Source organism: Denticeps clupeoides, chromosome 7 (genome assembly GCF_900700375.1).
Source record: "Denticeps clupeoides chromosome 7, fDenClu1.1, whole genome shotgun sequence".
NCBI lineage: Eukaryota > Metazoa > Chordata > Actinopteri > Clupeiformes > Denticipitidae > Denticeps > Denticeps clupeoides.
In genome coordinates, this window is record NC_041713.1 from 9,792,235 (window position 1) to 9,811,049 (window position 18,815).

The 18,815-nt window shown below is 43.4% G+C and overlaps 3 protein-coding genes across 9 annotated transcripts in view; all 3 read right to left on the minus strand.

Annotated features, from left to right (window-relative positions):
- Positions 1-2,790: 2,790 nt before the first annotated feature.
- On the minus strand, positions 2,791-4,497 carry LOC114794794 (slit homolog 2 protein-like). Its single transcript, XM_028987585.1, has 3 exons — positions 4,480-4,497; positions 3,850-4,203; positions 2,791-3,777 (listed from the first exon to the last, which is right to left on the minus strand). Exons 2-3 carry the CDS (start codon positions 4,198-4,200, stop codon positions 3,004-3,006), a joined length of 1,125 nt encoding a protein of 374 aa, XP_028843418.1. The 5' UTR covers positions 4,201-4,203; positions 4,480-4,497; the 3' UTR covers positions 2,791-3,003.
- A 1,467-nt stretch (positions 4,498-5,964) lies between these two features.
- Positions 5,965-10,173, minus strand: lsm12a (LSM12 homolog a). The gene is made up of 5 exons (XM_028986952.1): positions 10,023-10,173; positions 7,773-7,906; positions 7,352-7,461; positions 6,951-7,077; positions 5,965-6,446 (listed from the first exon to the last, which is right to left on the minus strand). The coding sequence occupies exons 1-5, from the start codon at positions 10,147-10,149 to the stop codon at positions 6,360-6,362; spliced, it is 585 nt and encodes a 194-aa protein (XP_028842785.1). The 5' UTR covers positions 10,150-10,173; the 3' UTR covers positions 5,965-6,359.
- Positions 10,174-10,766: 593 nt separating this feature from the next.
- The window catches only part of LOC114793568 (histone deacetylase 5-like), a 50,288-nt gene continuing 42,239 nt past the window's right edge, over positions 10,767-18,815 (minus strand). For all 7 annotated transcript variants that reach the window (XM_028985507.1, XM_028985508.1, XM_028985510.1 and 4 more), the window contains 13 exons: positions 18,674-18,807; positions 18,445-18,565; positions 17,810-17,859; positions 17,570-17,677; positions 17,413-17,468; positions 17,114-17,201; positions 16,867-16,986; positions 16,643-16,740; positions 16,355-16,473; positions 15,429-15,562; positions 15,187-15,271; positions 14,889-15,045; positions 10,767-14,734 (listed from right to left, as the gene is read on the minus strand). In XM_028985507.1, coding sequence (XP_028841340.1) covers positions 14,695-14,734; positions 14,889-15,045; positions 15,187-15,271; positions 15,429-15,562; positions 16,355-16,473; positions 16,643-16,740; positions 16,867-16,986; positions 17,114-17,201; positions 17,413-17,468; positions 17,570-17,677; positions 17,810-17,859; positions 18,445-18,565; positions 18,674-18,807 — 1,310 coding nt within the window. In that variant the 3' untranslated portion in view covers positions 10,767-14,694. The remainder of the gene's footprint in view (positions 14,735-14,888; positions 15,046-15,186; positions 15,272-15,428; positions 15,563-16,354; positions 16,474-16,642; positions 16,741-16,866; positions 16,987-17,113; positions 17,202-17,412; positions 17,469-17,569; positions 17,678-17,809; positions 17,860-18,444; positions 18,566-18,673; positions 18,808-18,815) is intronic.

The window sequence follows — 18,815 nt, forward strand, 5'->3', positions numbered from 1 at the left end:
GACTTAAAAGCGGCTTGTGGCCCTTTTCTGAATCTGCTTCTGAATTATGCATCACCGTGTCTCCAGACATGTTATATTTTAGCCTGTTCTTCTAACTACTTATTACTGAATAATTACAAAAACAGTCATGTCTGTACTACTCCTGTACATTCTCTTTTTGGGACAGACCCGTGATGACTTATTCTGACTGGAATGAGCACAGTGACAGCTGGTTTCTCTTTAAGTACTAAAGAGCATCCAAAATTTTAGGCTTAAGCGTGGAGCGCTTTCCACTTCTGTGCAATCTTCCCCTGCTTGGTTCACAATATCCATTAGGCATGACAGATTTCAGTATGGAATGAATTACACAAACAAGGGACGTACAGCGATGAACGGCTGTGCACAGACATAGTAAAAGATGACTTACATAATGAAAACACAGACCCATTATACATGAAGGTGGAATGAAGTTTATTTAGATGGTCAAATAATTACCTTTCTGTACATCTGGGTGTATTCTGATGCTCTGTTTAATCTGTACAGTAATTATACAGGATATTGCAGTGAAGGCCAGGTCCGTATCCACAATCTGATGTGAATCCTGGTTCCTCTTCTATTCCATCACTGTGACACTTCTTCAATGCTAAATGTACATACAGAACAATAATCTTAACTACAAGTATCTGCGTAACAGATTTGAACATAAAAAAACACTTCTGAAATAAAAAATACACCAAACAACAAATACATATTTAGTATTTTTGTAGCAGGAAGAAGTGAAGTATGCTTGATTCATCTGGTTTTTTTTTGTCTCCTCTTTTTTCCTTCATGGCTCATTTGTTCACTATTGTCATCATCAAAAGCCACTTCATGAGATGCTCATTAACACGAGTGAATGATAAGAAACCTCCAGAACTGCTGGAAAACATTCCTAATGAGAAGCCAGGAGTGTGAAATGCTACCGTCACATCAAAAGCTCCCTGCTTTGGAGAGCTTTTTGCATTATATGCCGTTATTTGTTCATTACATAACCTCATGTGTGTTGTTTCATAGTTCTGTGTCTTCAGTTTTGTTCTGTATTATAAAAAATACTAACTTTTGACTGTTGTAGACGCATGTAAATCTCCAATTTTAGCAATGGGGACTAGTAAAAAAAGAGTATGCAAAAATAGAACGAAAACAGAATGAATGCCTGAAGGCTCAACTGTAGAAGGAATTAAAATTAAATTAAGAGGAGTGCTAGTGCACTCAGCTATAGAAGGAATTATCGGATATTTTACGGTTCAGGGCATCTCAGCTCCAACACTAAAACAGTGACAGCGCAAATCCTCAGATGAAGACGCTGGATGATTTACTGCCGTGTAATCTCTAGTCGGCTTCAGCAGATGGTTATCAGTCACTGGGACTTTCACTCACTGGCCTTGCAGTGTCAAAAAGCAGCACTTTGGCTGAGCACACGGGGACACTTAAAGGTCCCGAATAGGTGTAAAAAGTGTGCTTTGGTCATCCTGCTTCGCCGTTCAGAAAGCGGCAGCTCAGACGGTCGGATCTGGATTGTGTCCGCTTAAGTCATCTTAAGGGGAAAGGTTCTCATGCATTAGATCCCTTTCTCAAGGTTCTTCTCCCCCTAGAGAATTTCCCACCCCTCCTTTAAAAACATAACTCCACCGACCATCATGGCTTCCAAACGTGCAAAGCATTCCAATTGCTCAGTGATTGGATGTAAAAAAATTAGCACAAATGTGTGTGTTTTTGTTGGGGTTTTTTGCTGTAAAAAATGGGTTAATAAATTTTTTTTCTGGAAAAACACAGACACGTCTTCCTGGTGGCACCAAACATTGTGGTTGGTGAATGGTGTTAATTCATCTCCACAACTGTCTGCTCACTTCTATAAGGTGCTCTCATTCTCGTCCCGCCTCGCTCTTCCTCATTATCATTTAAAGCGACATACACCAAAACTGTGCATTCTTGGGAAATCTCATTGTGGGATTCACTAAAAGTGGCTGAAATTATGCACAACGTCTGAATCGCAGAAAGAGACTTCAGATACAGTTTTAGGGGACCCTTAAAATCTATATAAAAGCAGTAAAATGTTTGTGTGTGTTTGTTCTAAATGACGTCTTTATTATAGTATTATGGTATTATTTAAATGTTTATTCTTTTATTTTGTTTATTCTTTTATTTAATTTTTTGTATTTTGAAGTGAAATTCAAATCTTAAAGTGATTGTACATCTATCCGAGTGAATAAACATGTCCAAAAAAATGTAAAAATAAAAAAATAATAGCAAAAAAATCTTCATAATTAAGTGAATTGATTGTGAAACACTGCAGCACAGCACAAGGTGACATAACGCAATGTGTCCTCTGCTTTTAACCCTTGGTAAGCAGTGGGCAGCCATGACAGGCACCTGGGGAGCAGTGTGTGGTCCCCATGTTCCCTTTGCTCAGTGGCACCTTGCCGGATCGGGATTCGAATAATAGGGCACCTTTCAGGGACATTCAGGACAGAAACATTAATTGCTGAAGGACAGAACATATTTAGGTATTGGATGAATCAAGACATTTCTTTGATACTTTATGCCAGCCAGACATTTACATTGTCCCAGACTCCATCTAGCTCACTGCTAGTTAGTTGACCCGACCCGTTTGTGAATGGAGAACTTCATAGGATCTTGTTTTAGTCAAGAACTAGGGAAACCGACCCATAGTCCAATATGTAATGCACTGGCTCCATAGATACACACCCAAGCAGTTTTTCTTCACCTTACCATCGTCCAATAGCATTCAAGATTCATTTCAAAGTTGGCTAATGATGTGTTATTCGTTCATGTTTTGTGGCTCTAGGAATTAAAAAGAGCATGCAGTCACAACTAGACTGTGAGGAAGCTACAACTGATGAGAATTTTAAGCCTCTCCAGATTATATAAATAAGGTCACACTAAGGTCAGAGAGGATGGGATGAGTTTATCCTGTTGTTCCTTGCAAAACTGTTTTTATTCATCCAGTTAAATCCCAGCCAAACCTCACCCTGAATACTTCTCGTGGGCTTGAGCCCCGGAGCAGCTTCTCTTGTTCTTGCGATTGCGTTCCGCCATCACAAGGGCACCAATGACCGTCACCAGCACTGTGCCGGTGATGACCAGCACCGTCGCCGTCTCGGCCATGCACAGCTGGCTGTCCACCCCAGCCAGGAAGGCCCCGGCGAGCTGTGAAGGCCCACTGCAGGTCACGTTGCGATAGTCGTCCACGTGCAAGTGCCGCACGCTCAGGATCTTGCTGAAGACACGGTGCAGGTCGCAGTCGCAGTTCCACGGGTTCCCCGCCAACTGCAGGTGAGTGCTGGCGGTGTGGAGATTCAGGAACGTCTTGAACTTCAGGTGCTCCAGGCGGTTGGCCTCCAGGCCCAGAACGGAAAGGCTGTGCAGTGGGGCCAGTGCTTCTGTGTCGATGCTGGAGATGTTATTGTTGCCCAGCAGCAGCACTTCCAAAACAGGCAGCATGGTCAAACGTCCCTCGTGGAGCACGGCCAGCTGGTTGCCGTGTAGGTAAAGGTGCCGCAGCCGCGTCAAGCCCCAGAAGGCACCGGGCTCCAGATGCTGGATGCGGTTGTGGCTCAGGTCCAGCTTCTCCAGGTTTTCCAGGTGCTCCAGACTGGGGGGCTGCAGTGCATGTAGGGTGTTATGATCCAGTCGGAGTTCCCTCACTGAAGTCAAGCCCTGGGAGAAGTCAGCAGGCAATTGAGACAGCACATTTCGGCTTATATCCATCTTCTCAAGGAAGGAGAGAGAGTAGAAGGCCTGAAGAGGACAATTGGTTTAAGTAAATCAATACATCTGATTAATACATTAATCCATTTTGTGAAGACTGACCTGTGCATGCAGCTTTCGAATGTTGCTGTCAGAAAGCACCAAGATGCGCAACGACCACAGTCCAGCGAAAGCGTGCGCCCTAATCTCCGTCAGAACGTTGTCCCCCAGGTCCAGGAGCCAGGTCCCGTGGGGGAGGCCGCGGGGTACGGCGCCAAACCCCCGGCCCCTGCAGTCCACCAGGTCCGAGCGCTCGTAACACCGGCACAGCTGCGAGCAAATTCTGGAGCTTCTGGCCGGGATGAGCACCGGCAGCAGCACGGCAAAGCAGAACATCCTCCTGACCAGGGTGCCGCTGGGCGCCATCACAGCTCCTGCTGGAGGTGAGAGGCGAGTAGGCCTGTCCGAAACCATCAACTTGACAAAGACATTCAAAGACAAGTCATATTTATTACTAACTCATATTTAAGCATTGCCGCAATATGAATAAACCAAATTTTCCCCCTTGAGTCCGTGGACAGAATTATTAGTGAGGGACAGACCCGTAAAGCGGCTTTAAACTGCTAAATGTGATGCGACTGGAACGTAACATTAAATCTTATTATTAAAGCTTATTCAACCATCTAACTCTACCCACTTCACGCCTAATTATTACGTGTAACACATCGATTTGACGGGGACCGAGATACTCACGCTGCTGTCCGTCCTCCGTGCGACTGACGCCGCGTCCCTCCGCCTCCGCGGGTCTTTAATCCACTAATCTGGCCGCAGCTGCCCCACTAACACGACGTCCGGGGCGGCTTCTCTGTTCTCTCACCTCGGCCACTTGGATCCATGGAAGGCAGGAGTTCGAGTTCCAAATCCCATGACTGACGTATTATTATTATCAAACGAGCATTACCCTTAATTTGTGAGAGTGAAGTGATTGTCATTGTGAAACACCGCAGCACAGCACACGGCGACACAACGGAACGTGTCCTCTGCTTTTAACCACCACCCACTTGGTGAGCAGTGGGCGGCCATGCCAGGCGCCCGGGGAGCAGCGTGTGGGGACGGATCGGGATTCGAACCGGCGACCCTCTGATTACGGGGCCGCTAGGCCGCAACTGCCCCAATTTTGCAATTTGTGCATTCATTCTGAACCCAACTCATTGATTGCTGAGTGCAGCGTCGCTCCTGTCGGCTGGTCTGTATTGTGCCACCTAGAGGAAGCGGCAACTTATTACATGGTTTGCAAGAAAAAGAGAAAATTGTGCAGCAGAGAAATGAATTACACTCGTCGGACAAGAAAGGTGAAGTGTTTCTTTTTATTTCCATGTTACTATTCAAAAATAAAAAATAAAAATACTGGGAAAGGAACCTAGGCAATGGCAGCCTCGTTCACACCCACACACACAGTGAGGTCAACGTGCACACAGCGCGGATGCTTGTCGCTTCTTTTCCCCACTGGCTGAGCGTCCATCAGGCTAAGAGATTAATACAAGGCTGGGGGGCAGGGAGGGTTGGGCTGCGCCCCCCATCCCAGTCTCATACATGGCAAGACATTTCCTCATCTCCGCAAAGAAGAACAAAACGCATCCCGTAGAGAAGAGAGATCGATCAACCGATCCAGTCAGAAGGTCCAGAATGCAATATGAAGGTTAACTGGATTTTATATAAAATAAAGTTAAAACTCTATTACTGAAAAATGTCAGGAATGCATTGAATATGTGAACGTCCTGCTTGCATCCCTTTTATAAAAAAAAAAAAAAAAAAAAAAACAGGTAATGGATTTAGGTAGTATGGGACAGAAAACAGGTGGAGTGGGGAGGAAGTGCTTCACCAAAGTGGACCAATCATGAAAAAAGTATTGTGACGCATCAAGGACCATAATGGAAGAGTTGAGGAGGATTTATAAAAAAATAAAAAATCAGACAATTTAATTAAATAAAATCTAACCAAAACATCCAGCACCAGCAACAACTAACCAGTGCAATCTGGCTAATGTATGCAGAATCTTTTCTTAGCAGTGGTTTATTTTCTGTGAATTGGGCACAAAACGTAGTATGTGGCTGTGAAAAATACAGTATTCCAGTCAAAGTGCTGGGAGGGGGGAGAAAAAATAAAATAAAACAAAGCTTCTGTGATTGAAATACATTTATATAGAATTATATATATATATATTTAATTAAAAAAAAAAAAAAAAAAAAAAAAAAAAAAAGAGAGAATGTCACTCCTTGAGGTAAAACAAGAGAAAGAGATGGAAGAAGAGAGTTAAAAAGAAAAAGGAAAGATGATAAAGTGTGAGGAATGAGGTGGTGATAGCAAGCTGGAGTGGACGTTCGTATATGCAATCAATATTTTTCATTAAATTATCTTCCAAAAATAAATTAGATTGGTATTTCCCCCTTCACTTGCTTTCACAAGCAATCCAAAGTGGAGGACTTAGGGCCCGCAGACCCTAGACACCCAGATGGGGAAGAAAGGAAAGAAGAAAAAAAAAAAAAAAAAATTTAGAATAAAAGAAAAATTATAATAAAAATAGCCTCTGCCGTGGTCATGTTCTCTTCCCAGGGTACAACTCGCCCTTCAGCTCAAGATGATAATGTTGACTCTTTCTGTGTTTGCTGTGCTTGTGAGCGGGACTTTTGGCTCTCCAAGTCTCGAAAATGTTTCGCAACCTGGGGGGAAAATGAAAGGAAAAGATTTTAACATGTGCAAAATAACATTTTTCACTTTACTTTATTGAGGATTATTTAACAGCATTACATAAACGATTGTTTCTCATGGATAAAACCTAGACTAAAAGTATTTTTGCATGGAGAACTAATCTTAGTCCATGGACGGGATATTAACCGAATGAATTTGAAGATAATGCTCAACTAACGTCTTCTATGTCTAGGTTAGTTACTGCTACTTTTCTAAGAAGGACATGACATGGAAAGAAAATGAAGTTCAGACAAGTATCCCTGTTAGCATTCAACTCGATTAGTAGTAGGTCTCTCTGTCATTGAGTGACTAAATTGTGTGTTTAATTTAATCTACAGAATTGAGATTATGCCAACATTAAACTGATTTAGAGACTTTAGTACAGTATTCTTAGTCTTTTGGAAGAAGAAAAAAAAAAAAAAAAAAAAAAAAAAAAAAAAACACGCCACAAATGTCACAGATAACATTATACTCACTATTTTGCGTACATGACTTAAAGCACTACCCTCCTTTCCCTTGCAGTTCTCCACCTGGTATGGTGGGGAGATAACCACATCATCCATCACAATTATGTTCTTCTCCTGCCACTTGCAGTCTTTGATACTGTGGTGGGGGGAAACATAATTATAAAAATTGTATACATGGACAAGTAACTCTAGTATGAACACAAATATAAATATACATTTCTTACAAAAATACATGAACGGACTTTATAGTCTGGTTTTCACTCATGCACAGAAGCCAGTTAATGATAGCAAATTAACACCATAAACATTATATTCATTCAATGTTCATGTGGTGCATTGTCAAGCATGTCTTTCATAGCTGCAAAAGTACCATACTGTCAGTTTGCATAGAAAAGCTCAACCTGACTTACGTTTTATGTATAGTCTGGTACAGCTGCTGCCCCTCGACAGACACTCCAGCACTAATTGCATAAGCTTGGGACAACTTGTCTTCTTTTTCTGTCCGCGCTCTATTGGCAAGCTGCAAAAACAAAAACGTTAATAAAACTTCATATTTTAACAATAATTATTTTAAATAATAAATTATAAAATAAATATTTTAACATTTTCTGATATGTTCAGTTATATTTCAGTCCTCTGGTACTTTATATACGTACATATAATACATATAAAATGCACTCTAAGAGCAAGAAGTCAAATGATCAGAGCTTTTTTTCCTGGAGTCCGCTGTGCTAAACTTGATAGTTTCCTTTTGCCCACATGTGCCAGGATGGCAGTAATTCATACTTTCCCCATTAACAGCCACAACAACACCTTGAACTTCAGTCTTACCTTGTTAACATTCAGTGAGGCTAGAGGTGGAGGGGTTTCAGTGTGATCGGTGATTATATCCACCTCAGACACATATGCTAAGTTAATCAGAATCACGTCGCTTAGGTTGGGCTTCCCACTGGATGCAGGGCATTCTGGGAAAGTCAGAGAGTCAAGGAAAAAAAAAAAAAAAAAAAAAAACAGGGTTTGTCTGGTTCTTTCCCCAGATTTTTGAGCACCAGTGTCCATTTCTCATAAGACTGCATGGCCTCTGTGGATTCACTGGTCAGATTGTTTTATGGATACTTCCATTAAAACAAACAACAACAAAAAAAGAACATGGAACATTACAACAATCATAGTCCAACCAAGGTCAGAAACTATATGCGGCCATTACATTCAACTATTCTGTCCCCCCCCAAGGGTCTGGGAGGAGAAAAAAAAATCCTCTGATCTAATGGGGCAACGGTGGCCTAGCGGTTAAGGATGTGGCCCCGCAATCAGACGGATGCGGGTTCGAATACTGAGAGATTACAGAGTGGCAAGGTGCCACTGAGCAAAGCACCGTCCCCACACACTGCTCCCCGGGCACCTGTCATGGCTGCCTACCCCTAAGAGTGATGGTTAAAAGCAAAGGACACATATCGTGGAGTCACCGTGTGCTGTGCTGCAGTGTATCACAATGACAAATCATTGATTTATTTATTTTTAAATATCGGTCAGGCCACACACTGATCAGTTCCTCACTTGAAAATGCAACAAAGGTGAGCTTTCCATGGAGACCACTGCAGTACTAAAAATAAAACAAAAATTCACACGATCCACGCACTTCATACCCCGATCTAGAACAGTGTGCCTCTATCCAGTCGGACAACCGCATCCGTCCGGACCTTGATAAAGAACACAACGGACCTGGAGTCCGAAGGCTCGCTGACGCGCTCCATTAAAGATTTCACTCACGCAGACCGGCGCCCAGCAATGCAGCGTGGCGCCGAACTGACGTGCGGAGAGGCGCAAACGGCGAGCCCTCTCGGCAGCTCCACCACGACCAGCAAATCATGCGGCACAAACGCTGTTAGGGCTGCGGAGTCCGCTGCCATTCCTGACGGGAAGAGAAGGCGGCTAACAGATTAGCATGAAAATAGCTACTATGCTAACTGTGCTACTATGCCAATTTAAAAGTTTTGATAGCAAAGCGTTTTAAGGCAACTACGAACAGCTTTTGGGGAGGAAGTGGTGTGTGGAAGACACGTGATCCTTTCACGACTGTCGACGACCGTAAAAAAAGACTTTCTAGCCGCATTGAAAGAGCTGGAAAGCGACACTCTCAGGGCTGCTAGCCGCATACTGTAAATTAGCACAACTAGCACGCGTCCCACTGAGAGGGAGGGACGTTCAACTTATAATCAAAAATGCGCTAAACGTCCAATTAACAAGAGTAAAACCAACCAAACAACAAAAATCACCCGCCGCTACAATTTAAAGTAATCGGGCGCCTAAAAAAAACCGAGAATCGCATTAACGACGAAAATTACTATTACACTGATTTTCGGGCAGTGATTATACGTAAAGGCTCCCGACGAATATCCACGAAACGGAAACGGCGACGTGCCATTAAAAACACGCCACGAACCGATAACGAAAGGAATCGAGATGAAGGGTCATTTGAGGCTCGTGACCTGAAAGTACCACCCAGATTCCACAGTGACACGGGCGACAGCGGGGACGGAAACTCGCACCCGCCGCCCCAGAGACGAGCCCTCGCAGGCTGGACGTCTCCCGTTACCGCTGGCGGGGCAGAAAAACGCGCGTTTTACAGCCACGACGCCGGCCTGGACGGGGTCGTGGCGGCGGCATGTTGGCGCTCTGAAGCATCGTTTACACACACACACACACACACACACACACACACACACACACACACACACACACACACACTTCAACTTCATTCAGCGTCGTGCCGCTCGGCCGTTTCGGCGTGTCCACCCCGGGCCTTTTGCCACTCTGGAAACACAATATTTTAATTCGGGATCGTGGCGAACCCCCCTCCCCACCCAAAGAGTTAGGGGTAACTCGACCAAAAGCCACCCACCCGCGACTACGACCACGACGATTTAAGCTGAACTCGGTGGCTCCGCGAGAGGGTCGCCAACCTCGGCGAGCCTGACTACGCTTGCGCGGGTCGCTGTTTAGCAGGAGGGGTTTGGAGTCCCCCCCGATAGCCCGGCCGGCCGGCCGCCATGGCAGAGGCGAGAGACGCCGAAAGGATACTCAGCGTTAACATCTTGGATGGATAGTCAAAGGCGACGACTTCCCCCTGCAGCCGCTGGCCCAGGCAGGTGAGGCAGGAGACGTGGCTCCCAACATTGAAATACTCCCCCGGTCCAGGAGCCGCCATCTTCTCCGCCAGGAAACCGGAGCGCCAGCTTTACGTCGATGTGCGTGATGGCGTCACGAGTGAAAGGACGTGACTTGGGAAGTGAAACCTTGAATGTGGGAAGTGAGGCTTTGGTCGCACATTTTTTATTTGTTTGTGTGTGTTACGTTCATCTATGAACGACGAATTTGTCATCTCATTAATTTAGGACCAAATGAATCCACGTTCGTTTACCCAGTTATTCATTATGATTCAGTTGTGGTTTGCGTTTCATTTTAGATTTTATTTTACATTACATCTCAACATTTAATTTCTATTCGGATTTTCAACGCGCATTCCTATATTAAACGGCCATACACACATTTCATCCATAATCTGCCCCTGTTTGGAAACAGAACCTACACAACTAAAGTCTCGGAGCACCCAGTGATAAAACAAGATCAAAGCAACAAACCCGCGAGTTTAATAAAACGCACGCTGGACCCGAAACAAAACGGCATGCTGATATTTTCCCATCAATACTCCCATTGTGAGCCTTGCTGCAGTTGCACGCGTACGGCCAGACGGGGGCGCTGCACACACACTTCCACAAAAAAAAAAAAAAAAAAAAAAAAAAAAGACAAGAGGAGAAGGGAAGGGCTGATTCAAAGGGACAGCGATTTTAATGAATAATAGTCACAGTAATAGATTGCTCAATTAGCGTGTATTGCACATGTGTACACATATATGCACTTTATATATACACGTGTATAGCAGGTCCTATACACCTTTTGTTTTGTTGCAACAGGAAAGCATTTGAGAGAACACAAAAAAAAAGTGGAATGTGCTTTGATCATTTCAGAATTTCTGCATTTTAATGACCAGGATGGAGAGAAAGAGCGAGAGAGAATGAAAGAGAGAGAGCAAATGAGTATATTTTAAAAATGTGTAAGGTTAAAAGACGGTCACATATTTAAACATCCAACCACAACCAAAGTGGAGATCGAAACACCAGCGCGCGCAGTGGAAGGACACAAATGTAAGAGACACACTTCTCTTTGCAAAGTCAAAAAATATACAATTACTCTTTGAACCTTGACGATCATAGGTCACTACATATACACAACGTATGAAATATCAATAAATATACATATTTACTGAATAGCAAAATAGTGTGGCATCAACAATAAAGCTATCTTCAATGGTGAATGAGTCAAAATAATTCAAATACACACACTCTTCTTTTTCCTGCCTGTACTTCTGGTGTGGACCGAGGCCCACATTCCTAAAAAAAAAAACGATCAGTCACACTCGTGACTTGTGTTTAGTTCTGCTGTGTGTGTATTTTTCCAAGACAATGTTACAAAAGAGCTACCGCACAATCTCCAGAGTGCATCTTAAAATGAGAATGTCTGCGAGTTGCTTGTTAAAATAGCATTATTCATTCAATCCCTGCACCCAACAATACAGCCAGTAACTTTTACAATGCCAAACAGCGTGGAGAAACAGGGGAAAAGAAGTGGTCAGTGATCGACATCAAACCATCACAAAACAAACAGCAGTTCCTGACACGTAGCACGTCCCCACACACCACAGTCACATGTAGGAGAAGCTGAAAACGGTGTATATTACAGCACGTCTGAATGGTGGGCACCGGGAAATGAGTGCGAGTTTGTTATATTTATTCTATTTGTTTCGAAGGTCTACGTCCGTGAAGGGGTTTAGAATTCAGTCTGTTAAACAGATGCAGATAGCCTCCATCTCCCCTCGGGGACCCCAGGCACACATGCTTCCACCATCAGAAGCAAAGGCCATGAAATGTTGTGGGAAAAGCTGGCCTATGTCAGACACAGTCGACTCAAAGTTGGGGAAGATTCAGTGTTTCTTACAAAGCATCCACAGAGGGACTAAAAATGAATGCTGCTGTAGACCCGACTCACTGTTACACTTGGCTAGAAAAGAATAAAAAAATCAAAACAACTGGCCATTTTATGAACATAGAAGTTGTAGCATCAACTGGTGCAGCACGTGAAAATGAGACGTTCGAGAGTTTGAAAGTGATCGCTATAATGAAATGATTATCAGTTAAAGAGAAATTTTCTTCAACTCCAAATAAATAAATAAAAACCAAGGGAGACACGTGCCTCTAATCAAAAATGAAAACAGCACATACATATGATGCGCCATATCTTACCAAAAGTGCAAAACCTTAGAAACCCCAAAAACCAAAGGGACACCTTTTCAACAGATGCATCACACACATAAATTCATACATATTAAGCACATCAAATATTTGAGGCAATCTTTAATAATAAAAAAAAAGATTAAAATATATTTTGTAAACATTTGTTGATTTATGTAAAAGTAAAAAAAAAAAAAGTCTAATTTATCATCGCAAGCGCCTGTTGAAAATGCACAGCATTTCAAATGACTGTTTACACACTGCGGGGTGACAACCAGCAAACACACCAACCTGCTCAGCGCAGGACCATTGGGTTAAAAAAAAAAAAAAACAGGAACAGAAATCAGTGGAACCTTGTAAACCAATGGCGAGTGGCCGAGAGTTTTTCTGGGATGCTGTAGTGTTGCAAACAATTCAGTAAAGTGGCGCTATACCTTATTGCCTGGAAATGATTGGTCAAGTCACGTAATGATCAGTAAAATCACATAATTGTATTCTTTTTTTTTTTTTTTTCCTCGAGGGTGCCTTTACTTTCTGGAAATTGACTCATTCCCGCATTGTGACAAAACAGACATCACTTCAAACTAACATACAAACATACTGTGCTTATGCAGTCCCAAAACTCCCAGAAATTGTTACTTTTCTTCTTATTTCCAAGTTATATCCACATCCAACTTACATGGATAAAACACTGAGGTTTTTTTCTTCTCTTTTTTTGTAGGTTTTTAGTATAAAAGAAAAGACTATGATAAAAAAGTGACAATATACAGTTCTTCCTCTAAATATGAATGGAAAATAGTTCGTTATTGATCCGTCTCCATCAAAGAATGAGAAAGAGGCAGAATTTCTTTTAATGTATGTACAGACAAGAAAATGTGACATAACAAATGAGTTGGTCATTGTCACGTATGTTCAGAATATTTATCAGTAAGTCCTAGTCCTGTTTGCCACATTAGGACAGTGGACCAACAAAGAAATAAAGAAGAGTACAAATAAAATAGGCTTAAGGTCAAACAACCTTCCACATTTAAACAGGAGCTATGCTCAAACACCTCTAATGAGAGAGAAACACTAGAGAAGAAGAATAACAGAGGAAGAAACAGAATCAGAACTATGTCCTCTGTCCTTGTGTCTAATGCAGTGCTTTCTCCCAAGGAAATTAAGGCAATCCGAAGTAAAAAGGAAAGCAAAAACACGTGAGTGAGACACTAGAGTAAAACTTGTGAGTTATCTCTGTTCTGTAGGGTGAGGGTAGAATCTTTTTGTAGAAAAGGCACCAAGTTCATCTTAAAACACATCTGTCTTCGACGGACACCCTGCTGCTCAGTCTCACTCTTTCATCATAGAGTGAGAGGCGCATATTTTATTCCCGGTCAGTCTCTGGGATGCCAGTGGGTTCAAGTGTGTGTTTTATACCAGTCGGTATGTGTATATGTGCGTGTGTGTGTCCAAACTGAAGCCACACGCTCATAAACGTGTTTTTTTTTTTCAAGAAATGTTCCTTTTATCTCTGCAACAAACTGAATGGAGTTGTGGCTTTGAAGAAGATGACAGAAAAACTTGTAAAAAAGGAAAGTAGCTTCCCTTGTGGCCTAAAAGTATCTTCAAATCACAACTGTTATCAAAGTATTGTACAATTTTATATATATACTTATATGAGCATGTGTATACAGGACACACAAAACCACATTTATATGCCTCTACATACATTATAGTTATATACGACTGTGTGCTTCTTTCAACGAAGTTTTGTACAGACGAACATGTATACCAGCCAATGAACAAGAGGAGGAAAGAGGTATACACTCTGTGACCGAGTGCGATTTTTCAAAGTGTTTTGTTCCACCATTTGGGAACCTATTTGGTGTTTATGTGTTTGTTAGTGACTGAGACAGTGTTGATGTCTTCTGAAGTATTTTTGCTGCTTGTTGGCTTTTTCCATTTCAAATGTCCTGAAGAGTGTTATTCCTCTATTTAAGAAAAAAATAGTAGCACAGGAAATGTACAGTACATTGCCATTCAGCCATCACCATGACAACATTCCAGTGACGTCGATTTTTAATATTTTTTTCGGCCCTCCTCAAACGAGAGTTCAAATAAACAAAGGCCTCAGAAAGTGTCCCGCCTCTTCCTGCTCATACCTGCCCATGAAATAAAAAACTCCTGCTGGCCCTATTAAGAGAGCATGTCCATCTCCGCTCGTCCCCACCCACGCACACATGGAACACACAAACCCGGGGCAGGAGAGACGCACGTGTGTCAGGCACCTCTGCAGGCACCGAAGGATCTGGCGTAGAGGTGGTGGTGGGGTGGAGAAATGGTTGCAGAGAGGGGAGGAAGGAGCTTTTGTCAAAGCGCGGTAGTCTCAGGGTGGGTTGCCGTGATTTTCCGATCCCATTGGCCCCCTACAACACTGGCTCCTCCTCCATTGGCTCCTCTGTGGCTCTAAAACCGCAAAGGAAGGAGAGAGAGAGATTTAGAAATAACTTAAAAGCCATATTAACCTGAACCAATTTTTTTTTAAAAAAAGATAATCGTCTTGTTTGTTAGGGTCAATACAATAAATAACACAATGTTCAAGGTTCCGTGCAGAACATACCTGCTTGTCTCCGTGGCTGCAGGAGCTGTCTCAGTGTCGACAGTCAGTGAGGCCATGGCAGTCACCGTGTCTGCCTCGTCCTTCTCTCTCCGCTGGGCATCCAGCAAACTCTGGCCCACAGTGGGAGCCAGCCTCTGCAGTGAGCTCCAGTGCTTGCCTGTGTGCATTAGAGTTAGACCGGAATTATGCTGATGTTGAGGCCAAGCAGAACTGGGTGCCTGTGAAGTTACTGCCAGTGCTTTTAATGCAACCTCAAAACTCCAAATTTTAGGCTACGCTGTGTCTGACTGCCACTCACTCTGTATTTCGATGACCCTCTCCAGAGAGGCGGCTGCTTTGGGACACGGCTTCTCTTGCAGAACCGATTCAGGCAGGGGGTCCAACTGCCAAAACACAGGACCATTCTTCAGTTAAATTCAGTTCTGTCTATAACTACATCCAAAACAACAGCAGGGGGTTGAAGAAAAGCAGCGTGCTGCACATGTAAACCTGACATTTTATTTTAACGTCAGTCACAGAAGTGTGTGTATGTGTGTGTACCTCGTCTCCAAGCAGCGCTGCCACACAAGACTCTGAGGCATCGCAGATGGCAGTGAGGTCATGCCCACCCTCTAGTGCCAGCACCACCCGTCCCCCTGCCAGTCTCATCAGCTGCTTGGTTAGGTGACCGAAACCTGAAAATTGCGTAGTGATGCTTATTATGAGCAGTACCAAAAAGTTTGGAGAACCATACATATCTAATTGATTGAACCAAAATCAAAGCATTTTACAGTCCCCATAGCTGCTTTTATGAACAACCCCTTAATGTAACACTTCATTTTATTGTTATTATAAAGCAAATAAATTATTCATTGTATACTGGAATTTAATTGTGCCTCTCAAAATGTTTGAGGTTGTGCTACTGTGTCTGAAGTGCTTTAACTCTGGCAACAATCTCAGTCGATGGCATCAGCAGCCAGCAAACATTACAGATAATGATACTGATGCCATGCTGACAAATTACTTTTAACACCTCCCACTATCAGCTGGAACCTTTTAACATATAACTAGGAGATTATTAAACTGCATGAGGTCTAGTATACATGCTGAGGTCTAAACATCCCATTTGAGAGTGTTTGTTTGAGCTATAATAAGTTTCGGGCCTAAAGCCATGTGACCTTGAGGCTCTGGCTCATAATCCACAACATTCTAAGGAAATGTTCTTTAAGAGTTACATTTATAACATACTGCTGCATTATACTGCATCTGCTCCTCAACATGTCAATAGGGGGTGCTATGCTGCAACAGATCAATGGATGAGGCAATGACAAGCACATCCAGATCAAGTTAAAGTGACTTTAATCACAGACACACACATATAATATCATTTTCATGAACCGCTGTGGGGAACATGCACATGTCCATGAATGGACACATTATGTTGACAGAAAGGGGGGGGTGCAGCCATTTTTGAGAACATTACTCACATTTAGCAGTGACGTTATATCCTCCGAGCGGAGACTGATGACCCTCAACCGCGTCAAACCCAGCTGACACCAGCACCACATCCGGCGAGAATTCGTTGGCTATGGGCATTACCACTGTCCTGTTTGTGACAGGCTTTGTTTTACTCACTAGCAGAATGATTCACAAGTGCACAGCGACTGTCTAAATGAGCCTGCAGATTGTATTCTATATTGTATATAATCTATAAATATAATCAATAAGATCTGCCAATATATGAGAAACACAGAGCGAAATATTGCGTTACACACCTGAAGGCTGCAAGATACTCTACATCGCTCATGGGAGGGTCCACACCTCCGGTCCACGCAATGTTTACATTGAAACCTACACCTGGCCCGACCCCCACCTGAAACATTCAAACTTTCAACATCATTCGAGATAATTTCATGTTATTCCTTCATATTAACTCATTTTAATCATTAAATTCCCATTTATAGTAAAAACCACTGATGAATATGAGTTACTGGCTGACCTCTTCAGGAGCCCCACTGCCAGGAAAGAAGTTGCCATCATCATAGCGATGAAGGGATATGTATAGCACATTGGGGTCATTGTAGAAGGCCTGCTGGCTGCCGTTGCCATGGTGTATGTCCTGAAGTAAGAAAAGAAAGCCATGGTCTAGGGAATTTTTGCATTGCACAATGAAGGCACAAAAATGTGTTGTGAGACAATGATTTGAGGTCGATAAGCAGTATGTTGCGAGAGTGAGAAAGGCTTACCCAGTCCACAATGAGAATCTTGCCCACTCCCAGTTTCTGCTGCAAGAGTTTGGCAGTAATGGCCACCGAGTTGAAGAAGCAGAACCCCCTGCAAATGAACAAGCACAAATAAACACAGAGTGCCTGAAACACACACACACACACACACATACAGAATGCATAACAAACAGCACCAACACAGGATGCACTGATATAAATAATGCAGCTGAGTGTTTTAAAGTCAAATGAAGAGGCAACAGCGCTGGCCTTAGGCAAACTCCTCCTGGCCAACCAGAACGTGCCCCCTTCCCCCAACTTACATTGCTGTCGACTCCTCTGCGTGATGACCAGGTGGGCGAACCACAGCAAATCCATTCTGTTTGTCAAAGGGTTGAAAGAGCATACGACTATGAGCATAAGAATAAGCGTTCTGTTTTATTAAAGGATGTGCTGAAAATGACAGGTCAAAGGTCAAACCTTCAGCTCTCCAGCAGCCACTTTGAAAGCCAACTCGATGACGCAACCCACGGCCATACGCACAGCACCAGATGAGTGCATCTCATTCCATACAGTATCACTGTCCACCTGCAGGGGGCGTAGTCAAATCATTACATAACAAAAATAAAAATCTATAATCACCGATCAATATAATCATGGTGATGAAGTTATAAATTGTATTGTGGCATGGCTATAATGATGTGTGACATTACAACTCACCCCAATCCCTCCACATGGCAGTACAGCATACATTTTCTGACTGATGGGTCCTAAAAATGGAACACAGGGGGTTAAAATTACCCACAGTTCACCAGGTATTTGTTTTCATAAGCACCTGGAGGAGAAATCGACATGTCTCACCCACAGGAATCCACATCTTACATCTCTCTGACATTCTCTTAGGTTAGTTGGTAGAGTGGAGGGTGGGGCTTTTGGATCAACAATCTCTTCATTCAGTTCCTCTGGTATTTTGAAGCCCTCACATTTAATCAGTTTCCATGGGGGCAGGGTCAAGTTAAACAAGGGTCACGATGACGTCAGCTGCTGCCCCGTTCAGGGTCTTGCAGCTGGATCAGTCATGACCTGCCATCACCCCCACCCCCTTCAAATCAGTCCATCCCTCCCTCCGAGGTCCGCACCCCACCAACTCATCCCCTCTCTCTCCGACGGTGAATCAGAAGTGGAGGAGGATGTGCGTCTGGACCCTAAAAATACCCCTGTCTGTCAGAGGAGGTGAGGCTTCAGAAAGGCAGTGAGCCAGAAGAAGGGAATTCTTTTTATAAGCCTCACTACAGCTAACCAGCTAACCGTCCAAATGCAACATTTTCCTGCTGAGATGCTCAAGGGAAACAAACCTAAGAGCTTCTTGCTGTCCAGCTTCTGACGGTTCAGCGGGCTTGTTCCGTAGAGCAAGGTGTGGTACTCTGAATGGACAGTCTGGATCTCATCAAGGGTGGCCTTCCTTCCGCGAATCCTCTTCAAAAAACATCAAAGTTTTTAATGTTTCACCTTCCTTTTCTCATCTGTAATGCTCAGGCTAGCAGAGATTGACTCTGCAGCCACTAGGTGGCGTGGTGCCCTCACCTCGCAGCGCCCCAGAAGCCCTGTCTCCTGCAGCCTGGACCAGATGCTCTGGATGCGGCCGGCGTGCTCAGGGTGGATGTTTGTGTTCCCACACATGCATTGGTGCTTCAACATGAAGGTGTCATAAACCAGACCTGCCGAA

Coding starts and splice junctions, on each gene's coding strand:
- lsm12a (XM_028986952.1), bottom strand. CDS start 10,149: ATGGCGGCTCCTGGACCGGGGGAGTATTTCAATGTTGGGAGCCACGTC. Junction 7,462..7,772: donor CCTCACTGAATGTTAACAAG/GTAAGACTGAAG, acceptor TTGTTTTTGCAG/CTTGCCAATAGAGCGCGGAC. Junction 7,078..7,351: donor TACCAGACTATACATAAAAC/GTAAGTCAGGTT, acceptor CCCCCACCACAG/TATCAAAGACTGCAAGTGGC.
- LOC114794794 (XM_028987585.1), bottom strand. CDS start 4,200: ATGGTTTCGGACAGGCCTACTCGCCTCTCACCTCCAGCAGGAGCTGTG. Junction 3,778..3,849: donor TTCGAAAGCTGCATGCACAG/GTCAGTCTTCAC, acceptor TGTCCTCTTCAG/GCCTTCTACTCTCTCTCCTT.